Raw genomic sequence first — 26,784 nt, forward strand, 5'->3', positions numbered from 1 at the left:
AAACCACCCATAAACAGTAAAAACATAAGTAAAAGTGTTCTAAATCACATTAAACTAGTAAAAATTAACTGTTACTTTGCTTTAATGGCTTTAGTACTACTGTTTTATCAATGCAGTAGATGGGACCAAGTTACTGTTACATTGGTTTATAAACTTGCTCATTGGCTGGTTCATGGTCTATTCTGATGGACACCATCTCTCAATTAGTGTTGTGTGCAACAAAACATTTTAAAATAAAGAAAATACATGATGTCCATTGTAATGAATGCAGGTTTTGAAAGGGCCAAGCTGGTTAGTTTTAGTCTCTTTAATCAATATGATCTAATGTTTTACCAGATAACACCCACCATATCCACCCAGCCAGCCAGCTAGGGCTGCAACAAATGATTATTTTGGTAATCGACTAATATGATTTTTTTTTTTTATTAGTCGATTTGTCAAATTTGTCAAAATGAAAGATGTTAAAATGTAGAATTATGGGTATTCCATGTCTGAAATTTTTAGAACGCTTTATTTTGCCTGTCTACACAAAACAGTGAAACTGAAGTTTTCAAAAATCCCAATTTTCAGTTATCTTAAACTCTGTTTGTGTAAAAGAGTCAGAAGAAAATGCTGTAATATACAGGAAGGATAACTGACATGTTATTTAGCACTAATACAAAGGCTTGATTGAATACAGTAATTATAATTAATGTTCACTTTGACAGTTTATTTTAGAAGTCACTAATCATTCCTTATTTCAAAAGTGTCAGCATTTATAGAGATTGTGAATCTTTTAACAAAGTCCTAGCCAGTAAAACATACTGTATAGACTGCATACTATATAAGAAATACTCCAGGAACAATGCCAGTGTGTTAGGGAGTGTGTGGTGGGTTTGCACAGCTTTCCACTGGTTTTAGGGGGCAGTGCTTTTGAGTAATCACCCTCACCCACTGTAATGCACTCCATTACAGTTACTTGTGTCAGCTGCGGTCTGGGTATAATGCTCAAGTCCTTGTTCACGAAATTTCTTTCGTCTTTAAAGATTTAAATGCTATAAATCAGATTTGCCCGAAAACCATTTTATGTAATGAATGAATTATTAAAGATCTCTGCTGTGTCGGGGTCCGTCTCAGCCTGGCAGAACCTAAAATTAAAATATGTTGGCACCGTGTCATAAATCTCAGATACACAGCCATGAAAGCAGTGAAACTCAAATCCTTAATCTCTTAATATATCTAGCATATATTGTAACAGGATAGTTATTTCGACACAAAGACGTGTGGGGGGAAAATTCCCACATCTCTTGCAAATCTCGTATTAGTCTGTGTGAACAGTGAAGATAAAGCACTCCATATGAACTGAAGACATTACAACTTTTCTTCTTTTTCACAGAGACAGACTTATGTTCTGGGTAATTGCCAGCAGTGCCCTCGGGAGTAGGTCAGTGGCTTGAGTTAACAAGGAAATGAACATCCTCCCGTTAATTAAGTTTTAAAGAGATTTTTGTCTGCAGCTCTTGAATGATTCTTAGACTTTAGTGTGAGTCAAGTCAATCTGTTTGATGTATTCATGCTTAAGCAATATTTTGCACTTTGTTCACACTTTGCAGGTCAGATCTGGTTAGTTTTAAAGCAGCATAATGTGAGAACTGATTTTGTTTGCTCCTGGGCTCCCCCTACAGTTGGAAAGAGTAATTCACACTTTGCTCTCTCTCTTAAGGACACGCTTTACACATGCATTTCTTGATAAGCTAAGAGACACAGTATCATCTGAACTGAAAGAAGCATGTGGATGAAGATGGTTAAAAAATATTACCGGAGTATCATGACTATGACTCTCAAATCTCTGTTGTCTCATCAGTTTCACCAAAGCTGAATAATGTGATAATCAGCACTCTGAGCCCACAGTGGTGCCCTCTCAACACGATTAACCAGCTAATGAGATTGAACCTTGCACCCGTTTGGTTTTCTGGCTTTCCAGCTGTCTTTGGGCCCAGTTTCAGACTGGCTTTCCTGCATGAATATCTTTAACATTGTTTCCTCCATTCAATCCATCTCAAGTTAGCCTTAAGATTTTTAGCCTTAGCCTTAAATACTTACCCTAGTGGTTTGGGTTTACATATATTTTAGGGGCATAAATATGAGCCAAATCGGTTGTGTAACAGGTAAGAACAGTTTGTGGGTTGAGGATTTGGGCTGTTTAGCTCTACTTTCTTCTGAAGGATGAGACATATGTTGCCTCCATGTAACAAACTCACATTAGTCATCTATCCCAAGATAAATGCAGCTTTCCATTCTGGTGCCCATTTAGACATTAAATCACAGATGTGCAAAAAGCTCTTGTGATCTGATAAGTCTATGCTGGATGTTGGAAAGGGTATAGATTAGTCCAAGTGCGTGTTGGGAGTGTGTTTAATAATCTGACCGCCTCAGGTAAGAAGCTGTTGCAGAGTGGTGTGGTGTTGTGGTGGAGGAGGAGCAGATGCTCCAGTGGTTTTTGCCAGATGGCAGGAGGGTGTAGAGTCTGAGAGATGGTTGACTCTACACCCAGATGGGTTTGTTCACAATGCTTTTTGCCTCATGGATGCACAGCTTTTTAAAAAAAAGTGGTGCTGATGGTGATAAGAGAGACCCCCATTATCTTCTCAGCTGTCCTGAACAATCATTTGGGGTTGTAAGCAGCAAAAAGGACATCTCCATAGATTATTTCAATCATTAATTATTTAAATCCTTCTGTTTCAGCGTTGCTCTGAAAGTGTTTTGTCTGCATTTCACGAGAGCTTTGTTAGATGATGCTTGCTTTCTTTTGGTCCCAGGAATCTGTTTTCACGCATTCACAGACGGAGAACTCTGAAAATGCTTAACATAGACTAAGAAATGCAATTACTAAGCTATTGATTTCTTTTTTAAGTATGCTGTTTAAATGACTACTTAAACAATCAGTGTAATCTAATTATAACGTGCATATACAGTATATGCCCTCAATGATTCACCAGAAACAAATTGAATCCAATCTTTATCTTTCTCTTCAAACTGAGCCACATGCAAAACCACATACTAAAGAAATATGTGGATTTTATTTAGCTTTTTGTTGGTCAGACTGCAGCCAATTCATGAATTCAGATATTGCTGAAAAATCTGATTTTCAATGCCTGTCTGAACCAGGCCCTATTTACCTCTGATGGAAAGGCAAATTGGTAACCTAAAATGATTCCAAAATTATTGCTAAATAATTCTCCCTGAAATTAGACACACATTTATGTGCCGGCTAATAACATGCATATGGTTTTCTTTTGAAATTAAGTAAATGGGTTTAATAGAGCTGTAAATCAGTGTGATGATATTTAAAAAACATATTTCCACATTTTTTAAAACCCAAACATGTATATGTTTGTTTGCCATATCTGTAATCTTATGTTGTGGTCAGAATCTTAGCAGCATGAAGGAATATCCTCCTCTATTGGTCGTCTTTTGTGTCTGTCCCTTTAAGCTACAGTCAGCTGTCTGCTTGTTGCCTAGGAACTGAAAGCATCAGCAGCTACCTAAGAAGTTCAATTGCATCAGTGCATGATATATATACAGCTGCAGCTTGCGGGGATGGTTTGTGGTAGCTTTCTCCAAAGCAGCTGCTTGTACTCTACTCTGTTTTCAGTATTCTATGAATATTTTCTGCTCTTCCCCATCTGTGAGATTTTAGCACTCTACTGAAATATGCTTAGAATTCTCTTAAAGTTCTGACATTGGAAGATGTGGGTAAGCCTGCACATGCATGACGTGGTTCTGATGAGCATGTTAGGCTCACGTCACGTACGGAATGGAATTGGGTTAAAAAGGTTCCTCTGTATTGCTTTTCATCAGACAGTAGCCTAAAAAGTGGGCTTTTTTGTGCTGAACCATATTTTACAGTTTTGGGAAATGTGCCATAAAAGGCATTTATTGAGTATTTAAGTATTTTTATTTTGTGCAAACAGGAATATAATATTTGGAAGATCATAACCGATTCCAATTCCAATGGAGAGTCATTATGAACTAGTGACAAATAAAGAATTCCGGAGAATGCTGCTTGCTGTCAGCACTCAGCAACCAGAGTCCGAGTGAGCACAGTAGGCAATGCTTTCGTTGGGTGGTAGGATGGTGCTCTCCCCCCTCATCACTCCCGCTGTAATGCCTCATCAGTGGCAGTTACAAAAGAGACAGCTTAATGTTTTGGAGGAGGCATGTACTACTAGCCTTTACCCTCCAAGGGTTGGAGGAGTTCATATAAACAGGGGTTGGATAACTTTCCAAAATTCGTAGAAAATGGGGAAAAAAAAAAAAAAAAAAAAAAAAAAAATATATATATATATATATATATATATATATATATATATATATATATATATATATATATAGAAAAAAATAATTATTTTATTTCTTAAACAATATAAACCAGTGGCAAAAATGATAAAATTAACAATATTGTAAAACTACATTTTTTTAACAATTTGTACAAATTGATTTGAATATATTCTATAAAATACTGAAAAATGTCTCAGCAAAGAACTATTTTTTTGTGATTTACCCTAATGCCCACACTCTTATATGTGGTCTTTCTTTCTGTTTCCCTTTTTGTAATATTCAGTACCTTGATAATTAATCTTTGATGTCGGAAACTAGGTGTTAATAATGTTTTGTAAACGATAATATTGCCAATTTAAGAAAATAGTGTTTCACCCTAGTGACCACATAGCAACAGCCTGAACAACTGTCTGAAGGTTGAAACCACTTAACCTGCACAGCATTCAGGAAATTCACCTTTCTTGTTGAACATGACTGTGCTGATTATTGAAACATGCCCTTACACCGAAACATGTTGATAATAGCTGTGAACATAAGCACTGCACAATTGTGCAGGCAGTTTTTTAATTGGGCTTTATAATTATTTAGTGTTTACTAGTCCTTTTCGCTGCAGAGCTCAACTAGACCCTGTTTTCTTCTCTCACAACCTCCAGAACTCCCTCAGTTTTATGTCTGACTGCAAAATGTTCATAACAGCTTCTTAATTTGATGAGAGGATGCAGCCAAATCTGTCCTCAGTGACGTCTGTCACAGAGCAGATGAGCAAAGCACCTGGGTTGCTGAGATATCTGCATGTAGCATGTACACATTGACCGACTGATAGTCCTTAATCTTTTAGCTGCAATAATCCATGAATAATGACTTCATTAAAGCCATTGTTCCTGCTGTCAGCTCAGCTGGAAAATAGGATTTAACGCCATTATGTGTGGCCAGTTCAATGCAAGGCACCATAGAGCACAGTCCTTAAGCTTGTATTAAACATTTGCTGCTGCTCACAGAGTGCTCCCACCCAGCCCTGCTCTGCTTTTCCATTAGAGATGCATAATGTAATCGGATGCGTGTCAACTACTCCAGTGACAAATGCATATCAAAATATTTGAATAAATGTAGTAGCATCAGTGGCACCGCAGTGTCTGTCCTTCAAGTCAACATAATGGCCACACAGATGTCAGCAGCAGCATAACAAGTTGTCCTGTAGTGACTGTTTCTCACGGTCTGTGGTGGGAAAATAACCTGTTACATTCAGTTTACTGTACACAGTACTATACCAGTGTAGTAGTAGTAGTAGTGTAATGGATCACGGTACTCATGGTATGGATCGGATCACGTTTTTGAGTCATGTATTGGATAATTTTTTAGATCAGCAAATAAGAAAAACGTGTATGACAGTAATGTTAGCCTTCGATTTAAGAGTATTTTGTGTTCATGTAGGATTTCCTTGATTTTTTATCTTTTTGAAGAAGTAAAATTACAGATTGAAACTCACTGCAGCGCTGTATTGAGGTGTAATAGGAGGAGTACCGGAGCTCTTGTGTCTGTGCCGGAGCTCCTCTGAGCTCAAACCAGACTCTGTAAGTTTCCGAGGCGGCCGCGACCAACGCTCGCGAGAACTGCGACCTGCTTTCCGACCTTTAGTTCCAACAGTTCTACCAGGACTACTGGTTAATTCTTTACAAACTAACATACAGACACTCTGGCAGAAGCTGGAAAGAGACCGAATATGTCTGTGAAAGCCAGAAAACGAGAAAGAGAAACTAATCCGCCTGAAACATTTATTACACTCTACAACTGTAGGGGGAACCCACAAGCATAAAATCTCCACCCTACCTAGTGGGGCTTTAACAATGCATTATTGCCTCTAAAATTTCTTTCAGCAGTGGCTGCACTTTTCTACAAAACAGTTAGCAAAAAACGAAGAGGAAAGCTTCATTTAGTGATCACTAATACTGATCTAATACAGGTACTTTAGTCTATCATCAACTTTGTGAGTAATCCAGCTCCAAAAAACAGTTAGTTAGCAGATGTGGCTGAACCGCTCTAGCAAAGCCAAAGCTTTTTTTATTGCAATCTGAAGCAGTGGACACAATAATTTAGCAGCGATGGCTAACCACTTTTATTTAAACACGCTGTATGTGTTTCTGGATTAGCAGCTGAGATGTCTAGCAATTTATTTTCTTAATTTTTTTTTATTCAGGACAAACTTTCAGTTAATAGGGGAGTCCCTTGTTTATATGCAACTCCCACTCCTCACACTAATATAACTCTGCTCTCCACAAGGGTGATGGTTTTGCAGATATGTGGCCTTATAGCTCTTATGGCACATTTAAGGGAAATGGAGCATATAGATAGAACCATTATGACTGTTAACACAGAGCTGGCTATACATCAAGTTGTATTCAAATAATTGATTTTAAATGATTTTGTTGCACATACTTGGGGTGTGTATTGACAACAACCTGAAGATACAATGTGATTGTGATACTGTAAACAATATTAAATTATAGCCCCACTAGGTAGGATTGAGATTTTGTGCTTGTGGGCTCCCCCTACAGTTGTAGAGTGTAATAAATGTTTCAGGCGGATTAGTTTCTCTTTCTCGTTTTCTGGCTTTCACAGACGTATTCAGTCTCTTTCCAGCTTCTGCCAGAGTGTCTGTATGTTAGTTTGTAAAGAATGAACCAGTAGTTCTTGTAGAACTGTTAGAACTAAAGGTCGGAAAGCAGGTCACAGTTCTCGCGAGCGTTGGTCGAGGCCACCTCGGAAAACTCAGAGGAGCTCCGGCACAGACACGAGAGGACCGCTATTCCTCCTATTACACCTCAATGGAGCGCTGCAGTGAGTTTCAAGCTGTAATTTCACTTCTTTAAAAAGATAAAAAATCTAAAGTAAAGTAAATTAAACACTAACTTTTTAATGCAACCAGATTATTAGGATTTGAAAAAAGTACAATACTGCTGTAGAGTGATCAGGTTTTACACAATGCACAACATACTACTGCCTACCACAAATCTATAATGCACATTTAAACTATTACATTAAAAACCAATACTATAGTCTACAGTGCCAGTTAAGTGCAATAAAACAAATCAATAAAACTGCAGTTCTTCAGTGAGTTTTTCCACTTTTCAAAATAAATTAATACTTAATATATTTTTTTAATTTATTTTCTTTTGACCACCCCTTCTGTTTTCTTATAAATTTTTAATCACCACTACTTTGTTGTTTGTTGTATATTTGTATATAGAACCCAAAATACACCCCAAAACCCTAAAAAATAAATAGTGTTTTTTACAATTGATACAGTATTGGCAAAACATAATATCACAATGCTATGATATATGGGGAGAAACACATCCTGACTACGAAAGTAGTGCTGAACACTTTCACAAAAATACGCACCATTTGTCCTAATTGGTCATTTTTCTTACATTTGATATTATCATGATACGCACTGATGCTGTAAAAGCCGTTTTGTGATGTGATGCCCTGAATTCAGATCAGATATTGATACTGATTATATAGATACTGACATTTCTTCTTTTGAAAAGTTCCAAGATTAGAAATGAACTTTACTAAATCTATAAATGCAAGATGATAATCTAGAAGTTGGCTATCGTTCTCAGACCACTCCATGGGAAGAAGCACACAGCGAACAGCATGACATCACACAGAGTGAGTGTATGCTGTTTTAGGATAGATCTGTAACAGAACTAAATCAGATTTATTATTCCCTCTGATATTTAAACCAGCATTCTCCACTGCTATTAGCCTGATAAAATATAGCCGTTGATAATGATATGTCATCTCTAATTGCATTACATCTAGTTATGCTCTCTTGCAAATTAATGTGGTAATCTCCCATTAGTGCTTCATATGGGCCTCTTTTTTAATGCAAAATGCAGTGTTCTTGAAGTGCTGATGATACTCTCAGTATGCAGTGAGAAGCTTAGTGTAATTTAATGTGGTAATGATATCATATTAGTATGTCAGCCACCTCTAACTGGGATACTGCAAAACTGATGGCAAAAACAGTTTCTTATGCTAAGAAATTGACAGCATCAAACATATCTACTTATTTATTTCTTCATCCTGTCACAATTATGTATCCCTGGTTTGAAACAAAAAAAAAAACTGTAATAAAGTTCTGAAGTAGTGGTGGCAATAATGCTGCAGCAGTAATTTGGTGAATTTCCGTTGGCCCATTCATCAGGAAATTTTGACACATTGTACATAAGACATTAAGACATAGTTATTACAATTTTGATGTCTCAATTATTATGCACAACATTCTTAAGCCATTAGTTGAGACATTACAATGTATATTATTGTCATAACTATTGATTTTGTAAAGTGTACTCACTTTTATCGTTTACTGTTGCCTTCATTACCTTATGAATAGGTAATAAACTGCAGTAATTGCTAGAGTTGTGTAAAAACTAAGTATTGCTATTTGCAATACTGTATCAATTTTCAAAAACACAGTATTGAGTTTTTTTATTATTAGTTTACATGCTAAGATTGGTGGTAGACAGTGGTTCATTTTGTGATGTGTGTTTAAATCCAGACTGCTTGATAGCAGTGTTGTACTCTATCGTAACTTGATCCCACAGTTAAGATTACATAAAAAGTAAACTTTTTCAGATTTTATTAATATGATAAAGTATTTATTCTTGTTTGATTTAATCTCATTATATCTTTTTGTTTATAGTATCGCTATATATTACAATAATCGTAAGCCCTGTATCATGATATATATCGTATCGCCAACTGCTTGCGATTTACATCATTTTGTACAATGCTCTTACCACTGTCAGTTATTTATCTTCTTGTCCGCCTCCAGCCACATTTGCAGTCAAGTCCAGACAGCCAGTCACGTCCCACAGTATCACGCAGCAGTGTTTACTCTTTTATCTGGCCCTTTCCTTTAATTACATTTCCAAAAAGTACAAGTAGAGAAAAGCACCGGGACGAATGGTGATTAATTAGACAGCCTGGGACTCTGCTGGGAACTGTTGACAGTTCGACTACCACTGACAGACCAAACTGACGCAGCTTCTCTCCACACAGTACTTTGCGCTCCCAGAGAAACTTATCAGTTGAACAATGACTAATTAAAAGCATTTGTGGTTACACTGTCAGGATTAATTAGCGAGCTGTTGAGCTTCCTAGCACGATTGGAGGCTGACGTTATCTGTGATGTTTGCTGTAATAATGATGAAATGTTTGGCTTTATGTTGCAGGTGAAGCAGATTATGGAGGAAGCTGTCACCAAGAAATTTGTGCACGAAGACAGCAGTCATGTCATCGCTCTGTGCAGTGAGTATAAGCCAAATTCAAATTCTCCAGCTATCGGGCAGATAGATGCTAACACAATAGGAAACAATCATATGAGCTAATAGTGGCCTGAAATGTCATGAAGTACGTCTCTTGACGTCCTCCGGGGTGATGGTGCTTGCGTGAAAGTCAAGTTTATGAATGCCCTAGTAAAAGAGCAGTTTTAGAGACGACATTAGGAAAAGTCCCTTAAGAGAATTAACTCTGGGTGACGTAGCGCTGCCAGGACTCTGGATTGGAGCCAACGGAAAGGCTGAAGCATCCTGTGCTGATGACCATGAGCGGTCAGGTCTCAGTGTGACTCACCCTGCTCCTGTCCAATGGCATAGTGGCAGGCAGATGCAGGCGAGGTCCTAATATGTCAGTAACCAGAGATCAGACTACTTGCTGTGCAAACTGTCCACTGTTTGGACACAGTGAGTGAAGGTTTAGTACGCCGGCTTGACAGTTAATAATGCCAGTTCTGCTGTTTTGGGTGTATATGACTAATTGATGGTGGGGGGCAATATTGGCAGGTTTTAAACCCACAACCTTGGGACAAAGTCAGCCATATTAACCGGTTGTGTTAGACCTCCTAGTGTACAGAGCACAAATAGTAATATAGTAAACAGTGAAGCTGTGAGGGTTGAGAAGGACCCGACAGATTGTTGAACCCACATAATGAACCCACAACCCTAATATCACTCACAACCCTCTGTGCTCTAACCTGGTGCTCTAACTCCACAGTAACATTAAATTCCAACAGTATCAGCTTAGCGGACTGGGTATTGAACTCGTGATCACCTGTAAAGCAAAAGCATTATAACTTATTAACCACTGCTCTTTCATGGTTCTCTAACCATTAACCAGTACAAGAACAAAATACATGTCATTTGATCAGGGTTATCAAAAATCATGAACATGAGTTTATTTATTTATTTATTTTTATTAACATTGTTGGGTAATGCGTTTTTATATAGGTTCACAAAAATTAAAATATCCTTCTTTTCAGCTGATCACATCAGATACTTATTTCTGTCTGTTCTAAACCTGTATGTTTAACTACTCATACGCTGTTTGTTATGTCTCCATGGTGCAGCCACTGATTCTCTGAGTAGGAAGCAGTTATTAATGCGGGCAGGTTCGCTGGCATTTTCCCTGAACTGTCTTTAAACTAATTAGTAAAAGATTTCCAATAAGATTGCTCTAAATGAACGGTGTTGAATTGAACTGTCAGTCTGGAGGTGAACAGTGCTCTAAAATACACCATTTACTCATTACATCGTCATCGAACACATGACCTTTCGGAAGCCTGCTCTGCTGCTCTTTAAGTGCTCATCATCACTGGTGTTCAGAAACCTGTGTTTGGTGTCTGCGCTCACGGTGGCTGTGTAAGCAGTGCTTCCCAGTGTAAAAACCCAATCAATGGCGGATTATCACACATTTTATTTCACAGCTACTACAATAATGAGCACATTTTCATTTCTACACTCCTTCTCATTAACTCTGGATTGGAGTGAGGCTATTCAATGAGGTGACATTTGCCTTGTAAGGACTACAGGCTGTTTGGAGCTTTTTTGCAGTCAATGTACTTTCAGTGATGAGCTTCCAAACACCATACATTTCATTTCAATTAGATTTCCCATCCAAATTGTTGCTTGAGGTATTCCCATCCTTAGCATGGAGGTTGGGGTTCCATTCTTTGCATTCATATAGAAGTAAAGCCAAAAATATGATTTTACAACCAGAGTCTGGTTCCCTGCTCATTTGGTAGATCCCAACTTTTTCTCCCTGAGCAAGAGTCTCACACCTCCTTCACTGAATTTATAACACAGCCTAAAGGACCAAAAGCAAAGCAGTTTTTTATCTTCTGTGTATTCCAGTATCCAGTTTATCCAGTAAGTGCGTTGTTTCAACAGTAAAAATGCAGTTTATGTATTTAGTGCAAAACTATTTACATTTCAACATTGCCATATTAGACCTCAGCTCTGTTTACTCTGTTTACTTCCAAGATAAACCAAAGCCACTACAATCCAGTTTAACCCCTGAGCTGCTGCAAAAGAGTCAGTATATGCCAGTAATCATTTAAAGAATACAATATTTTTACTCGCAAGTAAGCAGAAAGTAAATGCGGTGTGGGCGGGAACAAATACTATCAAGTCCATCATGTCCATCATGATAAAAATCCAACATACCATATATATATTTTTTCTGGATGACCAGCTGGTCTTTAGCTGGACTTTTTCAGTAGGGTAGACAACATTGGTCATATCATGCTTATGTTATTCTATACTTCGTACAGAGTGTCCCCATGTAAACATATGGCAATGGACAGAGCTACAAATCATACTGCAACCAGCCATCAGATGATCTATACATGTGGTGGCTCCATTTTTAAGAGATGTTGTGCTGTCCATGTTTATATAATCAGTGATTAATTGAAAAAAGCCTTCTTATTATGTGAAAGAAATAGAAGATGGGAAAAACTGTGATAAACTTTGGCTTGTTTTTGTCTTTGCAAGCAGAGACATCCTCAAGCACTATATAAGCATATGCATCACTTCCATCTAGTACAGGAGAAGAAGTCACAGATATGGCAGGATGCTGCAAGTGTGCGCTGTGTCCCATGTGTTTGGGCGCGGGGGAGAGTCGTGACGGCGAGGGTGGGCTGAGCTACCAGTCGGTGTGTGTGTGTGTGCGTGTGTGTGTGTGGGAGGCGGCTGTTGGTGCACTGCCAGCCGCAGCCGGCACGACCGAAACAGAGAGTGGCTCCCTTTTATTACAGAAAAGAGCCGAACACTGTGGATTCCCCCGCACACACACACACAGCTCACGCAAATGACCCCCCCACATCACCACCACACATCCACACAGCCACACTGCCCCAGCAGAGTACATTTCTGAAAAGCTGTGATCTTCTCAGAGGAAAACTGATGAAAAGGAATCTTGCCAAAGCAACCGTGGATAATGATGCCAGTCAAGATGGAGAAGGCTGAGGGAGGTCGCAAAAAAAAGTTGCAGAAGCTGAACGTGACAGGAAGTCGTGTCTGACAGATGCTGAGCTAAGTTTGTTTGTGGCACTTTTTTGCACAAACTAAACTAAATGCCATATTGCATTTATATTCTATTGTTTTGCTGTGTATTACAGTTGCTGTGGGTTAAAGCTATCAAACGTAGCATCTCATGCAGTACATCCTGTTTATTACAGCATTTGGATTTTTTTGGAGTATAAGTGTTATAACTGCCAAACAGGAGTGTCAGATGGCAGTGATTTTCAAAAAAAGATGAAGGTCACCTGGACTTACAGCTTTGGAAAAAAATAAGAGCCCACTCAAAAAGAATGTATATCTTTGATTTTACCAAATTGAAAAACCTCTGCATATAATCAAGAGGAAGATGGATGATCACAAGCCATCAAACCAAGCGGAACTGCTTGAATCTTTGCACCAGGAGTGGCATAAATCCAAAAGCAGTGTGTAAGACTGGTGGAGGAGGACAAACCAGGGGTTTTCTACCAAAATGTTTTGCAAATAAATGCTCTAAATGGCAGTATTTTTATTTGGAATTTGGGAGAAATGTTGTCCCATATGGTCAGAAGTAGTATGGAATGTATGTATAATGCCTGAGCAATTCAACATGTCGGACATCAGAGTTGTAGAGGTTGACATTGTATAATTGATTTATTACATTGTACAAGTACTGCAAGGCATATAGAAAGGCCTGTATATCCGCTAATTCATTCAGTTATCTAATAATCCAATAATGTGGCAGCAAACAGTACTGTAAGTAATGCAGAGATGGGCTTGCAGATAGTTAATGTTAATGTTCCCAATCAGAACAGAGAAAAAAATGTGGTCCAAGTGATTTTGCTGGTGCCAAAAGTCAGTTCCATGAACAGAAACTCCTAGAAGTTCACAAAGAATGGCTAGGTTGTGTTAAGCTCTATACAACTAGTGAGTAGAAAAGCATCTCAAAATGGGCTATAGAAGCAGGAGACTTTTGTCAGTCAAGAACAGAAAGCTGAGGCTGCAGTGGGCACAAGTTAAATGTTGGTGCCAAAAGATTGAATAGATGGTCTCAACCTGCCATGTCTTAAACTAGTTTCATTAACTTGACCACAAGTTCATTGTTTTCCAGTGGCCTTCCCTTTTGGATGTGGTAGAATGAGAAATTTGCAGTATAAAGATGCAGAAGACAGAATAGGGAGACAGAAATCAAGTGGAATTCATGCCATAAAGAATTGAGGCTGTTCTGAGAGCACACAGAGATGATTTTATTAAAATGTTCAGTGAGTGACTTTATATTCATTCATGATACATTTACGTGTAACCAGTAAAAATCTGCATAGTGATATTAATTGAGGAAATGAGCAGTTTAAAAAGTAGGACATTAGTGGATAAATGGTTATTGGTAAAAGGGTTAAAAACATATTGATGAATGGCTTCATTATATTGACCATTATTAATTGTGTTTGATGGATCTTGTGAATGGCTCAATTAATCTACTGTAAATACCCACAGAAACATAATATGGAACATTCCGGATGTTCACAGCACATCAGGGATTTGATTATTTTTTTATATGTTCATTGTTCTGTGAAAATGTGATTCTCAGCTTTTCTATATAAACAGAATCGTGCAGGTTGTCTGTTATCCTGTTCCACAATCTGAATTTGCCTCGGATGTGTGTATTCTGAGGTGGTCCTGTGGCATCATGTGCTTCTTGGAACCTGTTGCCCTCTCTAGAGCAAAGGACACACTGTACTGCCATCCCTATACCTCTGGTCCATTAGCCACAATAGGGTCTGTTAATAGCTGCTCTGCTGCTACTGATACTGTGCCCGCTTGTTTGGCAACCTCACAGTGATGTTCATGTGTGTGGAGGTGGTGAATGGGGGGGGGCTGTTGTTTGGTACTGTGAAAGTGCTTGATTTTTCCAGGTAGGTTTAATGATTGTCTAAACTTAGTGGCCTGAGGCAGAGAACAGCAGAAATCACCTCATTTACTTATTCATGATGTTTTCTTTTACAAAGCATTATTTTAAATGTAATTTATGATGAGAGAAAGTGCACAGGTTAAGAAAATTTGGTAATTCAGTGGTCCAGTATTTTTTCTTTTAGATATATTTTATGCATATGATTGTGTCTTTCCAAAGAATATTTCATCGTGCTTACTGTCTCACAATATATTAAGGATGCGCCAAATAAACGTTTTTGGGCTAAAAACTTAACCTGGAAAAACATTTTTGAATGCTGAGTATGACGTTTTTTGAAGGGATTTTTTTCACCATTATATAAATAAATTTTTTGTCTTGCTTTTCAAAGCAAGTGCAATTGTAAAAAAAAAAAAGTAAAATTATATTTATTGGATCTTTGACAGTTTAAAATGCTTCCAAACAGATGACATGTTGTCGACATGTTGTGCATTCGTATAATATTTTGCAAAATATGATATTATAATTAAATTGTATTGAATTGTAACACCTTTATCATTCTATCATAATAAACCCGGCTAGCACTGCTGGAGCAGCATTAGCATTAGCATTACCCTCTAACCACACTAAGTGCTAGTTAGCTATTTCGCCCTTCAGAGGTATGTCAAACTGTAGCCTGCCGCTAACCCTGGCTAGCACTGCTGGAGCAGCATTAGCATTACCTGCTAACTGTGCTAATCGATAGTTAGCTCTTTTACCAAGTAATTCGGACTGTAGCTAACCACTAGCTAATATCGCCCTGGGTTACCAGAACACTCAGGGTTTTTCAGTGTAGCTCTGTCTGGCTAGCCTTAGTGGAAATCTGTAAATCTAACCTGTAGATAAACGGAAGCGCTTTACTCAACCAAATCTGTGTAGATTAACATCCAGCGCTCATTTGACTTTAAAAATAATATGCCTTATAATCTGGTACTCCTTGTGTATAAAAATAGATCAGAATATAGACATTTATTGATAGCACGCCCTGTAGTGTGAAAAATACTGTTTGCACTATAAAATTACTGTTCCACATGCTCTACGCAATTACTTATTCTCACCAGAAAGGTCTCTATTTCCCCAAATCCCCTAAATGTACTCACAGTTGCTTTAACACACTCATCTTAAATAATGCTAAAAAATAATTTTGGTGTACAGTAGTTTCTCACCATGGATTGCCTCTAGGGCTGTGTGAGATGACTAAAACACATATCTTAATATGTTTTAAGGAAATGGTGATAAATGACATTATACAAAATGATAAAACCTACATAATATAAAAGAATTAAAAAGAATTAGTATTTGTAACACCACAAATAAAATGTGATATAACAGTATATAGTATACTGTGTATCTCAGTAAGTAACTGTTGGCTCAGTAAACTGCAGTGGATTCTGTTGTTTAAGAAAAAAATGTCATGCTGCTTCTTTAATTATGGTGTTTCAACAAAATAATTTACACAAAAGGTTAATTACTATGGTGAGTGTTATCCCTCCATAAACCAAACCATTTTCATACAAATGACCCATGTACCATTTATTTTCTCTGATTTTACTATTTATAGGTATATGTTTGAGAAAATGAACATTGATGTTTTATTCTTTGTTCTACTGAGAACATCTCTTCCAAATTCCAAATAAAAATATTGTCATTTAGAGCATTAATTTGCAAAAAATGAGAAATGGCTGAAATACCAAAAAAGATGCAGAGCTTTCAGATCTCAAATAATGCAAAGAAAACAAGTTCATGTTCAATTAGTTCAGAAATCAATATTTTGCAGGAAATGAGAAATGGTCAAAATAATAAAAAAGTTACAGTGATTTCAGACCTTAAATAATGCAAAGAAATGTAACTTAGAAACAATACTAATGTTTTAAGAGTTATATATTGGTTCTAAACCCCTCATTTTTAATCACGCCTTTCATGCATCTTGGCATGATCTCCACCAGTTTTTCACACTGCTTTGGAAAATTGACACTGCCGCAAAAATTCAAGCAGTTCAGCTTTGTTAGATGTCTTGTGATCGTCTTAATTTTACTCAAAAATTTACCTATAAATAATAAAATTATTAAAAAAATAATTATCATTTTGAAGTTTTCTCTTTTTTTTAATTGGTGAAGTATTACAGTATGATCCTATTTATTGCAATATTTATGATACTAGCCCTAAACTATGCTGTATTACTGCTACAGATTTTGCTTAATTATAGACTTTAAAACATTAAAATGCCAGAGTTTTATAGACAGTGACAATTCTTGTAAATCCAGCACCACACAAATTCTCAGGCTCTGAATAGTGAGCCAGACGAACCAGTCTTAAACCACATTGTGTGAAATCCAACACATCCTGCTTTGTGCATAATGAAACAAAAACCATCAGGAAGTGCTGGGTTGCATGATCCAGCTGCTTCTAAAGTAATCTAAACACTGGTACATATAGTCTGTTAATTGCACATTTACAGCCTGTGTGACAGATTTGCGGTCTGAATCCCTGAGCATTTAAAAGAAGCTGAGACGGAACTTTCCAGATTGCGTACCGAACACCTGCAGCCCTGTGGAGTAATTAGACAGTAATGAGTGAGTGAATAGAGATGTGAGTCACTTGTGTTTACCCAGTGCGTCTCTGCTGATGCTCACTCTACAATAAGACTCGAACGTACTGTGAATGAGTCTTCCTCATTGAGGCTTGAATTCAGCTGGGAACGCTAAAATGTGTGCTTTTTTGGAAGGCAAAGCTGCAGGTGACAGAAAGAGTCATAGAAGTCATATAAGACCATTTTTAGCTCCTGAAAGAACCTTTTAAATTATGCTTTTTCTAATAAAAAAAAGTTTTTTTTAAACCATTCAATTGAGAAGTTCTATAGAGCACTTAATGCGGACCTTTAGTTCCATTGTTTCAAAAGAAACCAATTTTGGTACCTCTGATCTGCACTGAATGTACAAAGCATTTATATCCTCCCCAGACAAAAAGCTAATTTCATGCACCATTTCTTCTTTAATTTACAATGGTTATGTGTTCATCTTTCATACTGACAACTTTAGTTATGAATGGGAAGCTGAGACCAGTCTCTAAAGTTGGTTCATGCCCTCGCTTATACTAAACTTGTGCTTCATGCCTGAGCTAAACACACAACCCTGACTCTCCCACATTCCAGGATGACTGTAGGGTCCAAAGGTCTAAATCTGAAAGAATTGTACACTTTTCTACCACCACCAGTCACCAGATCTCAAACAGAGATCAGAGCAGATGAAATTCTGGAAGAAATGCACATGAACTCTAGTTGAAATGTGGATCCAGTCAGTGGAACAACATTAACAACATTAATAATTATGATTAAAAATAATGCATGCAACCGATGTTCTGTCTGGTGAGCTGTTCTACAGTAGTGGACCATTTTCTACATTACAATTACAGGTGAACCTTATGATCTCAGACCTTTGTAAACATGTTATAACCACATCATAATCGCACTGGATATTACAATCTATATTACATACTTCATTCTCAAACCAACTAGTTGATTAATAATTATTGCATAATAGGGACACAACTAGGGTAGAACTTTTTCCACCATTTACAGCCATTTACACTTCTGCATATTTCGTCTATTTTTTAGGTAAAGTACTGTACATTATCACCACCTCTTTCTACATCCCTCCTCCATCACTCCAAACACTGTATGTTGATGTCAGAATCATTTGATGCTCAGCTACCCTCAAGTGGATGTATTGATCAACATCCATTGCAACGAAAGGAGGCACAGAAGTATGTGGGCAGTAATCCACTTCCTGGCCAAAAAAAAGTCATCACCACAAAAAAGGTCACACACTCTTATATTTTGTTGGACACATTCACTGTGGCATTGTTTCGATTAGCTTCTGCAATGTCACTAGAATTGTTTTAATCCAGTGTTGCAATAATTTTTCACAAAGATCTTGCAGAATTGATGATGGAAAAGTCTGACCACTGCACAAAGCCTTCTCCAGCACATCCCAAAGATTCTCCATGAGGTTAAGATCTGGGCTCTGTGTTGGAGACTCCATGTGTGAAAATGATGATCTCATGCTCCCTGAACCACTCTTTCAGCCCCATGAATCCTGGCATTATCATCTTGGAATATGCTCGTACCATCAGGGAAGAAAAAAATCCATTGATAGAATAACCTGGTCTATATTCAGTATATTCAGGTAGTCAGCTGACCTCCCTTTCAGCACATACTGTTGCTGAACCTAGACCTGCAGACCAACTGCAGCATCAACCCCACATCATTTACTTAGTTAAATCCAGGTGGAGACTTTTTTCCAGCAGTGTAGTTATAGTGTTTGAAACAGAAATGGCATGGACCCATTAGAAAAGTTACAGTTTCTTTTTCCATTTGCTTTTTCCAGTGTGTTGTTAAATCAGGACCCAGAAGAGTATGGTGTCTCATAATAATGATGAGACAATTGCTGTGCCCGGTCTCATGGGTCTCTGGTCTTCCTGTCCTGATTTCAGAGCTAGCATGTGAGCTTGTGAAAGAGAGCATACCAACAAAATGCAAAATAGAGAGAACTGTGAGCTTTTACATCAGCTACAATGTCCAACATCACGAACACAGTGCTTTCTACAGGTACTGTCTCGCATTGCTTTTGCAGCATTAGTCGCTGACTACCATATCACACAGTTACCCACCAAATATTGATTTCTGAACTCTTATTTCTGAACTAATTAAATATATAAACCTGTTTCATCTGCATCTTTTTTGGTATTTTCTGAAAATAAATGCTCTAAATGACAATATTTTTATTTGGAATTTGGGAGAAATGTTATAGTATGTCGTAGTTTTAGAATAAAACAACAATGATCATTTTACTCAAACATATACCTATACATAGCAAAATCAGAGAAACTAAAGTGGCCTTTTTTTCATAGCTGTATTTAAGTGCCTCTACAAGGAGTTACAATTTAATATATTGCAATTTATTGTGATACTCTATGCAAAGTGATATATTGTAATTATTTAAATCAAATAAATTCAAGGGAAAATCTCAGTATAAAAGCAATTTTTCATTCATCAATATTTAAGAAATCAAAGTTTTTATGGAATCCAAGCATTCTAACATGTACACAAACGTGCTCCAAAGAAAACATAGCCTTTTTTTCTTGATATATCAATATTTTCTTACACCTCTACCAGATGTGTGTTGTATTTGTATAAATGCATAAATAACTAGAATGTATTGAGTTTTTTACCCTGTCTGATCTGTATGGATCTGGAACAGTCCTCAAATCCAATTCAGAAGATCTCCTGGTTACAGTATGATGGTCCCTTCAGAACTGCCAGAGGAACAAAGATCTTCACCGCCTCCATTGTCTATAACCTTCTATTTAGGCTTTACCACAAACAATGAGATCTTCTCAGACCTTTTCTGTTCATCCACTTCTACTTGAACGACACCTGTGTTGATGAAGCCTTTTCAGCTGAGGCTACATGCAAATAGCATGTCTGACCCAATGAATTCAATCAGGTAACAAAGAAAAGCAAATCTAATTTGAGAGTTTTCTCCCCGCTATTGAAATTGTAGTGTCGCGGCTCTGTTATAGGAGGCTGTGGGTAGATGAGATGCCTAATTACTTGCAGGTTCCGTTTTGGCAGGCGCTGCTGTGTTCAGGACTGGACATGGTTGTAGAGCTAATTTAGAAAGACAGACGAGGGAAGTTATTAGAGAGCTCACAGAAGGTTCAGGTATTCCACTGATTACTGGCTATCTCCATGACAACACGGAGCCTCGGCACAGACATTTGGGCTGCGTGTCCAGGTCTGTTACGCACAAACACACTCAAGTAAACTTCCACACAGCCGCATACGAAAAGAGGGTTATATAATTAAATATACTTAAAATTGTATCATAATATTTCAGGGTATTATTGGAGGAACAATATTCTTGATGATATGACAAAACACTAAAAAATTATATATTTTCAAATTATATAATATAAAATTGAAGGATATACAACCACAAATCATAAAACATTTGCACAGTATAGAGAATGCAACTAGACGAAAAGTGCAGTGCAACTCAACTGCAACTCAAACTAACAAAAAAAAACTACAAAAAATACATTTACCACTTTGTGGAACCACAGATACCAAACATGTAGTGTTTTAGGTGGAAACAGGTCAGGACTGCAGGAAGGCCATTACAGCATCCATACCCTCTTCTTTTTCCATGCCCTTGTAATGTTGGCAGCATGTGGTTTTACATTGTCTTGATTAAAGCTTTTTTGGAATGTGTTTCAGACCAAAAAATGCAGGAATGGATGTAAATTAACAAATTAAATAAAGTTGACCAGATAGAACATAAAATATCTTATTTGATACTGGTGCTGGGCAGTATACCTGTTCATTCAGTATACCGAGGGGTGAATTTGAACCGGTATGCATTTCTCTCATACCGCCATACTGCTAGAGGGTGCTGCGGAGCGCCGTGCGGAACAGAACCGTCAAATAAGAGAGCCAAACACTGGTCTAGCTCCGTCCTGCAGAAAAATCAGAACACCTCCTGCTTCTGTTTATCACTAACTGAGTGTTTTTATCCCAGTAAAATAGAGCAGTAACTACAGCCCTTTTAAATATATTAATACTGTAGCTTGAAGGATGATCTGAATGTATTTGTTAACTGGAGAAAGAAGGGAATTGTCACTGATTTAAGTACTGTAATGCCTCTAATGGCTTCAGGAATAACATATAGTACTTTTATATTAAACTTGTGTCTTACTAGTACAATAGAGCTTTTGAGAAATATTTCTTTGAATACTTAAACATTGAGAATTTTAGGTTCATTTATAGCGTTTATGGAAGTATTTTAAATATTTAGAATATTTTGTAATCTCTGTAGCTGTTTTTCTACTAATAATTTCTTACATCGTATTTCTATATATTGTTTAATTTTGTGGGACAAAGTAAACCCTATACCAATCAAAACCTTGATATGCATTTTTGACTTTTGCCCTGATACTGTCTGCAATCAAATAAGCCACCGTAAATTGTCATGCCTGCTACAAAATCTTTAGTTCAAAACTCTTACTCTTTCGTTCTTATCTATGGACAAAACCCGGTCTGGAACTACAATCCCTAGCATGCATCTGCTAGTGTCATGTGTCCGGACTCCTATCCTCCAATCCTGTCTCACTTTCACACTCGTCATCCCCGGAATTCTAATTGTTTTTAGGTGTTTGTAATTTTCTCATGTTTATAAACCTGTCTGTTTGTCTTGAATTCTTTTCACTGTTTTCCAGTGATATACTGAGCATTTACTTTCTGTGTGTGTTTCACATGTATGACCCTTGTTTGCTCTTTTGACTACGTTTTTGTCTAGCCCTCTGGTTTGTGATTTGGATTTTTTGCCTTGGTGTTTTGCCTTATTGTCTTTCTGGTTTTGACCCATGCTTATGATACGACTACACTCTTTGTTTACGTGCCCTGTAATAAAGCCTTGTGTTGTTTTTACCACAAGCGCCTGACTACTTATTTTTGTTTGTTTTAGCATACTGTCCCAAACTTTTCTGATTTGGAGTTGTGTTACTGCAACAAAATAAATTATATTTTGTAAACGACAGTAGTTTACCAAGCTTCTGATTTTGTTTAATAACAATATTACCATGTACGATACGATATTGCATACTCTTAATTATTAGGAGTCTGATTTCTGATTATTTTTGGAGACCATATGTGGCCAGCGTATAGTTTTTTGATAATTTGCCTAAACCAACAGTAAAGCCTAAGTCAGTTGGTGGAGTTTGCAGTGTCCATCTGTTACTTTTGGTACGTCTGTTGGGCTGTCTTTGATCTTTCCTGGTTTTGGACACTGCGAGTTTACCATCAGTAGAGCTCTCTCTGACCTCCCAGTGTGGCATGACCGCTCTCCTGCAGTGAAGTACTGCTGCTAGCCTCAGAAATAACACCAGGCACACACGCGATCAATAATACTGAGCCCTAGCACAGAGGCGAGGGCCATGGGAACCCCCCTGCAGGCTCCATGTTCACTCTGGTTTTGGCTCCAGGAGGGCTGTGACATGGAAAACCAGAGCCATATAAACTCACCTGCTAAATAAAAAAGTCCCTCAAAGTACTCTCTTCTAGACTTGTAGGATCATTATTAAATCAATTACACTCATAAATGATATGCTTGATCAGTGATAGATAAACTAGTTTTCTCTGAGGGAAATGCAATATATATTCTATGTTCATGTGGTTTATCTGAGAAGGAAATAACATAGAGAAGCAATTGTATGTATAATTTAGTTTTATTATTTTATGTGAAACATGATTTCAATTTAAGTCTCTCTGAATAAGAGCTTTAGACAAATGTATATGTATTTGCTATAAAGCTAGCATAAAGTACAGTGTTGTTTACACTATACTGCCAAAGGTCCATATAATTCATCCCAACAATGTTGAGGTTAGGACTCCTAGCAGGCCAGTCAAGTTCTTCCACACCAAACTTGCTCATACATGTCTTTATGAACTGTGATTTGTGCAGCGGTATGCAGTTATGTTGGAATAAATAGGGGTTATTTTCAAACTATTCCTGCAAAATACATTGATATCCCAACGTATTGATAGTTCCTTTAATTGGAACTATGGCGCCAATCCCAACTTCTGAAAAAAATGCCATACCACACCATAACTCCAAACAGTTCACTTGGCACAATTCACTCATACAAGTACCGTTTTTCTGGCAGCTCCCAAACCCAGATTAGTACATTGGATTGCTAGGCAAATCCAAGAAAAGTGTGATTCGTCACCTTAGACCTGTTGCCATGGAAGTGATTTGAAATGAACAAATTGAATTCAGGTGTTCCATTCAGTTTATCAAGTCTGTAACATGTTTGCTTCTTTCATGTGATGAAAATAGCTTTGAAAATTATACTGGCGGCAAAGGCTTCAACTTTGAATGTAAATGAATTAAGATGGAATGATGGAGTATGTTAATCACAGCACAAACTACTTAAGTTGTTGGGGCAGTATTATTTCTAGAAGCACAAGATTCGATAAGGTACTGTATTTGGATTGGATCAAATCAGGGGGCAACAAATATTGATCAGATCTCAGCATTGAACTGTTGCTACTTCTCTTTTACCCCAATAATGGCAAAACAAAAGAAGGCTAGATATTTACTTGTAACTGCTCCAACCAACATGAGCAATAGAATAGATCTTAAATGTAAATGTACTTGAAAGAAAACCTCTCTGAAGAAGATGAGATTGTGGCTTAAAAGTGCTCTTCTCAGTGCTATAGAGTTTTCATCGAACTTAACACAGAACAGTCAGAACACCCAGAATGTGAGAGAATTCACTTGGCAAAAAGGCCAATTCGCAATGTACGTGCTTCTGGTAGCAGTTTATTTTGCTTCGTGCCAAATTTGCTAACCTCGTAACTGTAAGGCAACTGAAAACAAGAGGGAGAGCTGTGGTGTCTTCTTCCTAAACAAGGCAAAAACAGTGCTAGCATTGACTTTTATATATATAAATATAAAATGGCCAAAAAGTGTTACATCAATGGATGCAGCTTATACACATGTATAAGCTGCAGGGTGTTAACTTGTGATTAAGGTTAAACAATGGCCAGTGTGCTCATAGAAGGAAAGTGACATGAAATATCAAAGGATGTTTTACAACATTGGACATTGGACATTGGACAATCCATAGTGTCACATGGGTGTACCAGGTATACATCATGTGGGAATGATCATGACATATGACGAGGGGTGTGACCAGATCTCGTGGCACGAGATCTCGCGAGATTAAACGCGGCGATATTTCTTGTCAAGCTTTAACCTGTCTCGCGGGGGGAAAATAGTTTAGTGTGGACTTTTTAAGCGGGATCTGGCAACACAGCAGTACTGTTTGTGGTGTATGCAAACGTAATATCAGGAGGAGATACATTCTGTCATTACTAGCCCACCGAGCTCCGCAAAAACAGCAAGCTGATTGGCTGTTTCTCCTGAGAGAAAAATTATTTGGGGCTTTCATTTGGCGCCCCCTTTAGTGCAGCGCCCCTATGCGTCGCATAGGCTGCATACCCACTTTTTAAGTTGTTTGTCTGGCTGCATTTTATCTCCAGTGGAAACAATAAACGATAACAGAGTGACCAACAAGACACAAACCATATGTAAATACTGTAAGTAAATCCTACACGTGACTGTTCCATAGGCAATTGTACTAATCCCTTAGCTCTGTACTGTATTAAAAAATGTTCTGTCTCTGTTTGCACTTCAAGCATAGTCTTAATATGACTGGTTATGGTTATGCATAGTTAAATGCATAACCATAAACCACCTGGTTGTGGTTGCACTTATTGTTTGCACTATATAAGACCTAGAAAAGTTTTATTTTTATTTTGTATTCTTATTTTTTATTCTTATTCTTATTTTTATTTCTTGTAGAATCAATATTTGAATCAATAGTCTGTTAAGTGTGCGTTATATGATTTTGTCAAACAAAACTCTAGTTTTCAAGCCATTTTTCATTTTTGAGGTTTTCTTTAAAATTTAATTTTTAAATCTCGTCTCGTTCTCGTGAACCCAATATCATGTCTCGTCTCGTGATATTAGTGTCTCGTCACACCCCTACATATGACGGCTGGCTTGAATTGTCTCTGCGATTTGACAAGTGACTCTGTGAAATGTCACCTGCTGTTGCTGTTGCAGCTTTCTTTAGCTTCCAAAGGTATATACAATTTTCAGTTCAAGTGATTAATTAATTATTTAATTCATTAATTGTCATCATCAGCCAGTCTCCCACCCACTGAGGTCAACAGCGATGGTCTCCAACATGAGACGATACAGCTCACTTTTCTCAGGGGGGCTTATTTCAGTTGGATGACTGACAGTATAAATCTGGTGCTGGTGGAGTTTTCAGACACAATCTCGTCATCTATCAGAATTTTAGGCTTGATTTATCCTCAGTGGGGACTGAGTCGTGATCAGTGCACCTGTTAGAGCACTGAGTTGTGTGTGTGTGTGTGGTGTGCATGTGTGTATGTGTCTCGTTGTGCTTGCTGCAGTGTGACTGACTCAATAGGTAGACTGCTGCTCAGATTGGCAGCTCTGCTGAGGGATTTGGTGCTATTAATTATACCGCACTCACCTGCTTAACATGACCGGCAGGTCTACAAACACACACACACACACACACACACACACACACACACAAACAGAATGCCTAATGCACACCTCATTAACAGACATGTTCTCTAAACTTCTTTCTTGCTCAATTTGGCCTCATCAAAGCGTATCCAACCTCTGTTGCGAGTGTTTGAAGTTGGAATTTCTATTTCTGTGGAGGTGATGCCACCACCCACGCACACACACACGCGGGCACACACACACTAACCCTGTTCACACTCTCACGCTTGCTTACTCCCAGCAGGAGAAGACTCCTTGTGCCCATCAGGCTTCACTCAGAGATGCTTATCCTCTTTATCTGCTGCTGTTGCTGCCATTCACTATAGCTGTGTGTGTGTGTGTTTTTTTTTTCCCCATGCACGCAACACTCTGGCCTGTGCTTTATAGGCTTTAGCTTAATTATAATTGAGGATAGGCTAGGAGCCTCAGGAGTAGATGCACTCACTGAGGTTAACCGGAGGTAGGATGAGTTCACTTCCATCTTCTGGAAAGCCTGGAGCTCAGGGCAGAATACAACACTCATAACTGTAACAGTGAAGATGAATGTGTACACAAGCCTCATAGCTTCACTTCACTCCAACCTGTTAAATAGCTCAAGAGGAGAAAGGAAAGAGCTATTATGCATGTGCAAGGGTGAAAGAAAAAAAGAGATTTATCTGTTTAATATTTCTCTCTGCTCAGGCCTGGGAAATAACCCATCGCTTTCTTTCCCAGTAATACTATTCGACTTTCTGAAGCAATATTCAATCATGTTTATGCAGCCCCTCAGTATGGGCCTTATAAGAAGAACCACTGAACATATTACTGCAGAGTTCTGGCTGTATGTTTTTTACTGCAGCTCTGCTGTGTTTTTAATAGAATTCTCCTTATTTCACAACTTAATCTCGGTCTGCTGCATCTTTATGGTACAGCTGATTAGCCCAGGTAATAACTCTTTATTGTGTTTAGTAAAAGAGCTGAACTCAATAATAGCAGAATGCAGTGAGCAATTGTTTTAGATGTCTGTGGCAAATTA

The 26,784-nt window shown here is 37.8% G+C and overlaps 1 protein-coding gene across 2 annotated transcripts in view; it reads left to right on the forward strand.

Moving 5' to 3' along the window:
* The window catches only part of sgsm2 (small G protein signaling modulator 2), a 72,313-nt gene that overhangs the window by 1,531 nt on the left and 43,998 nt on the right, over positions 1-26,784 (forward strand). For both annotated transcript variants that reach the window (XM_022668836.2, XM_022668837.2), the window contains exon 2: positions 9,561-9,636. In XM_022668836.2, the coding sequence (XP_022524557.1) occupies positions 9,561-9,636 (76 nt within the window). The remainder of the gene's footprint in view (positions 1-9,560; positions 9,637-26,784) is intronic.

This window comes from Astyanax mexicanus, chromosome 18 (genome assembly GCF_023375975.1).
Source record: "Astyanax mexicanus isolate ESR-SI-001 chromosome 18, AstMex3_surface, whole genome shotgun sequence".
In the NCBI taxonomy this organism is placed as follows: Eukaryota; Metazoa; Chordata; class Actinopteri; order Characiformes; family Acestrorhamphidae; genus Astyanax; species Astyanax mexicanus.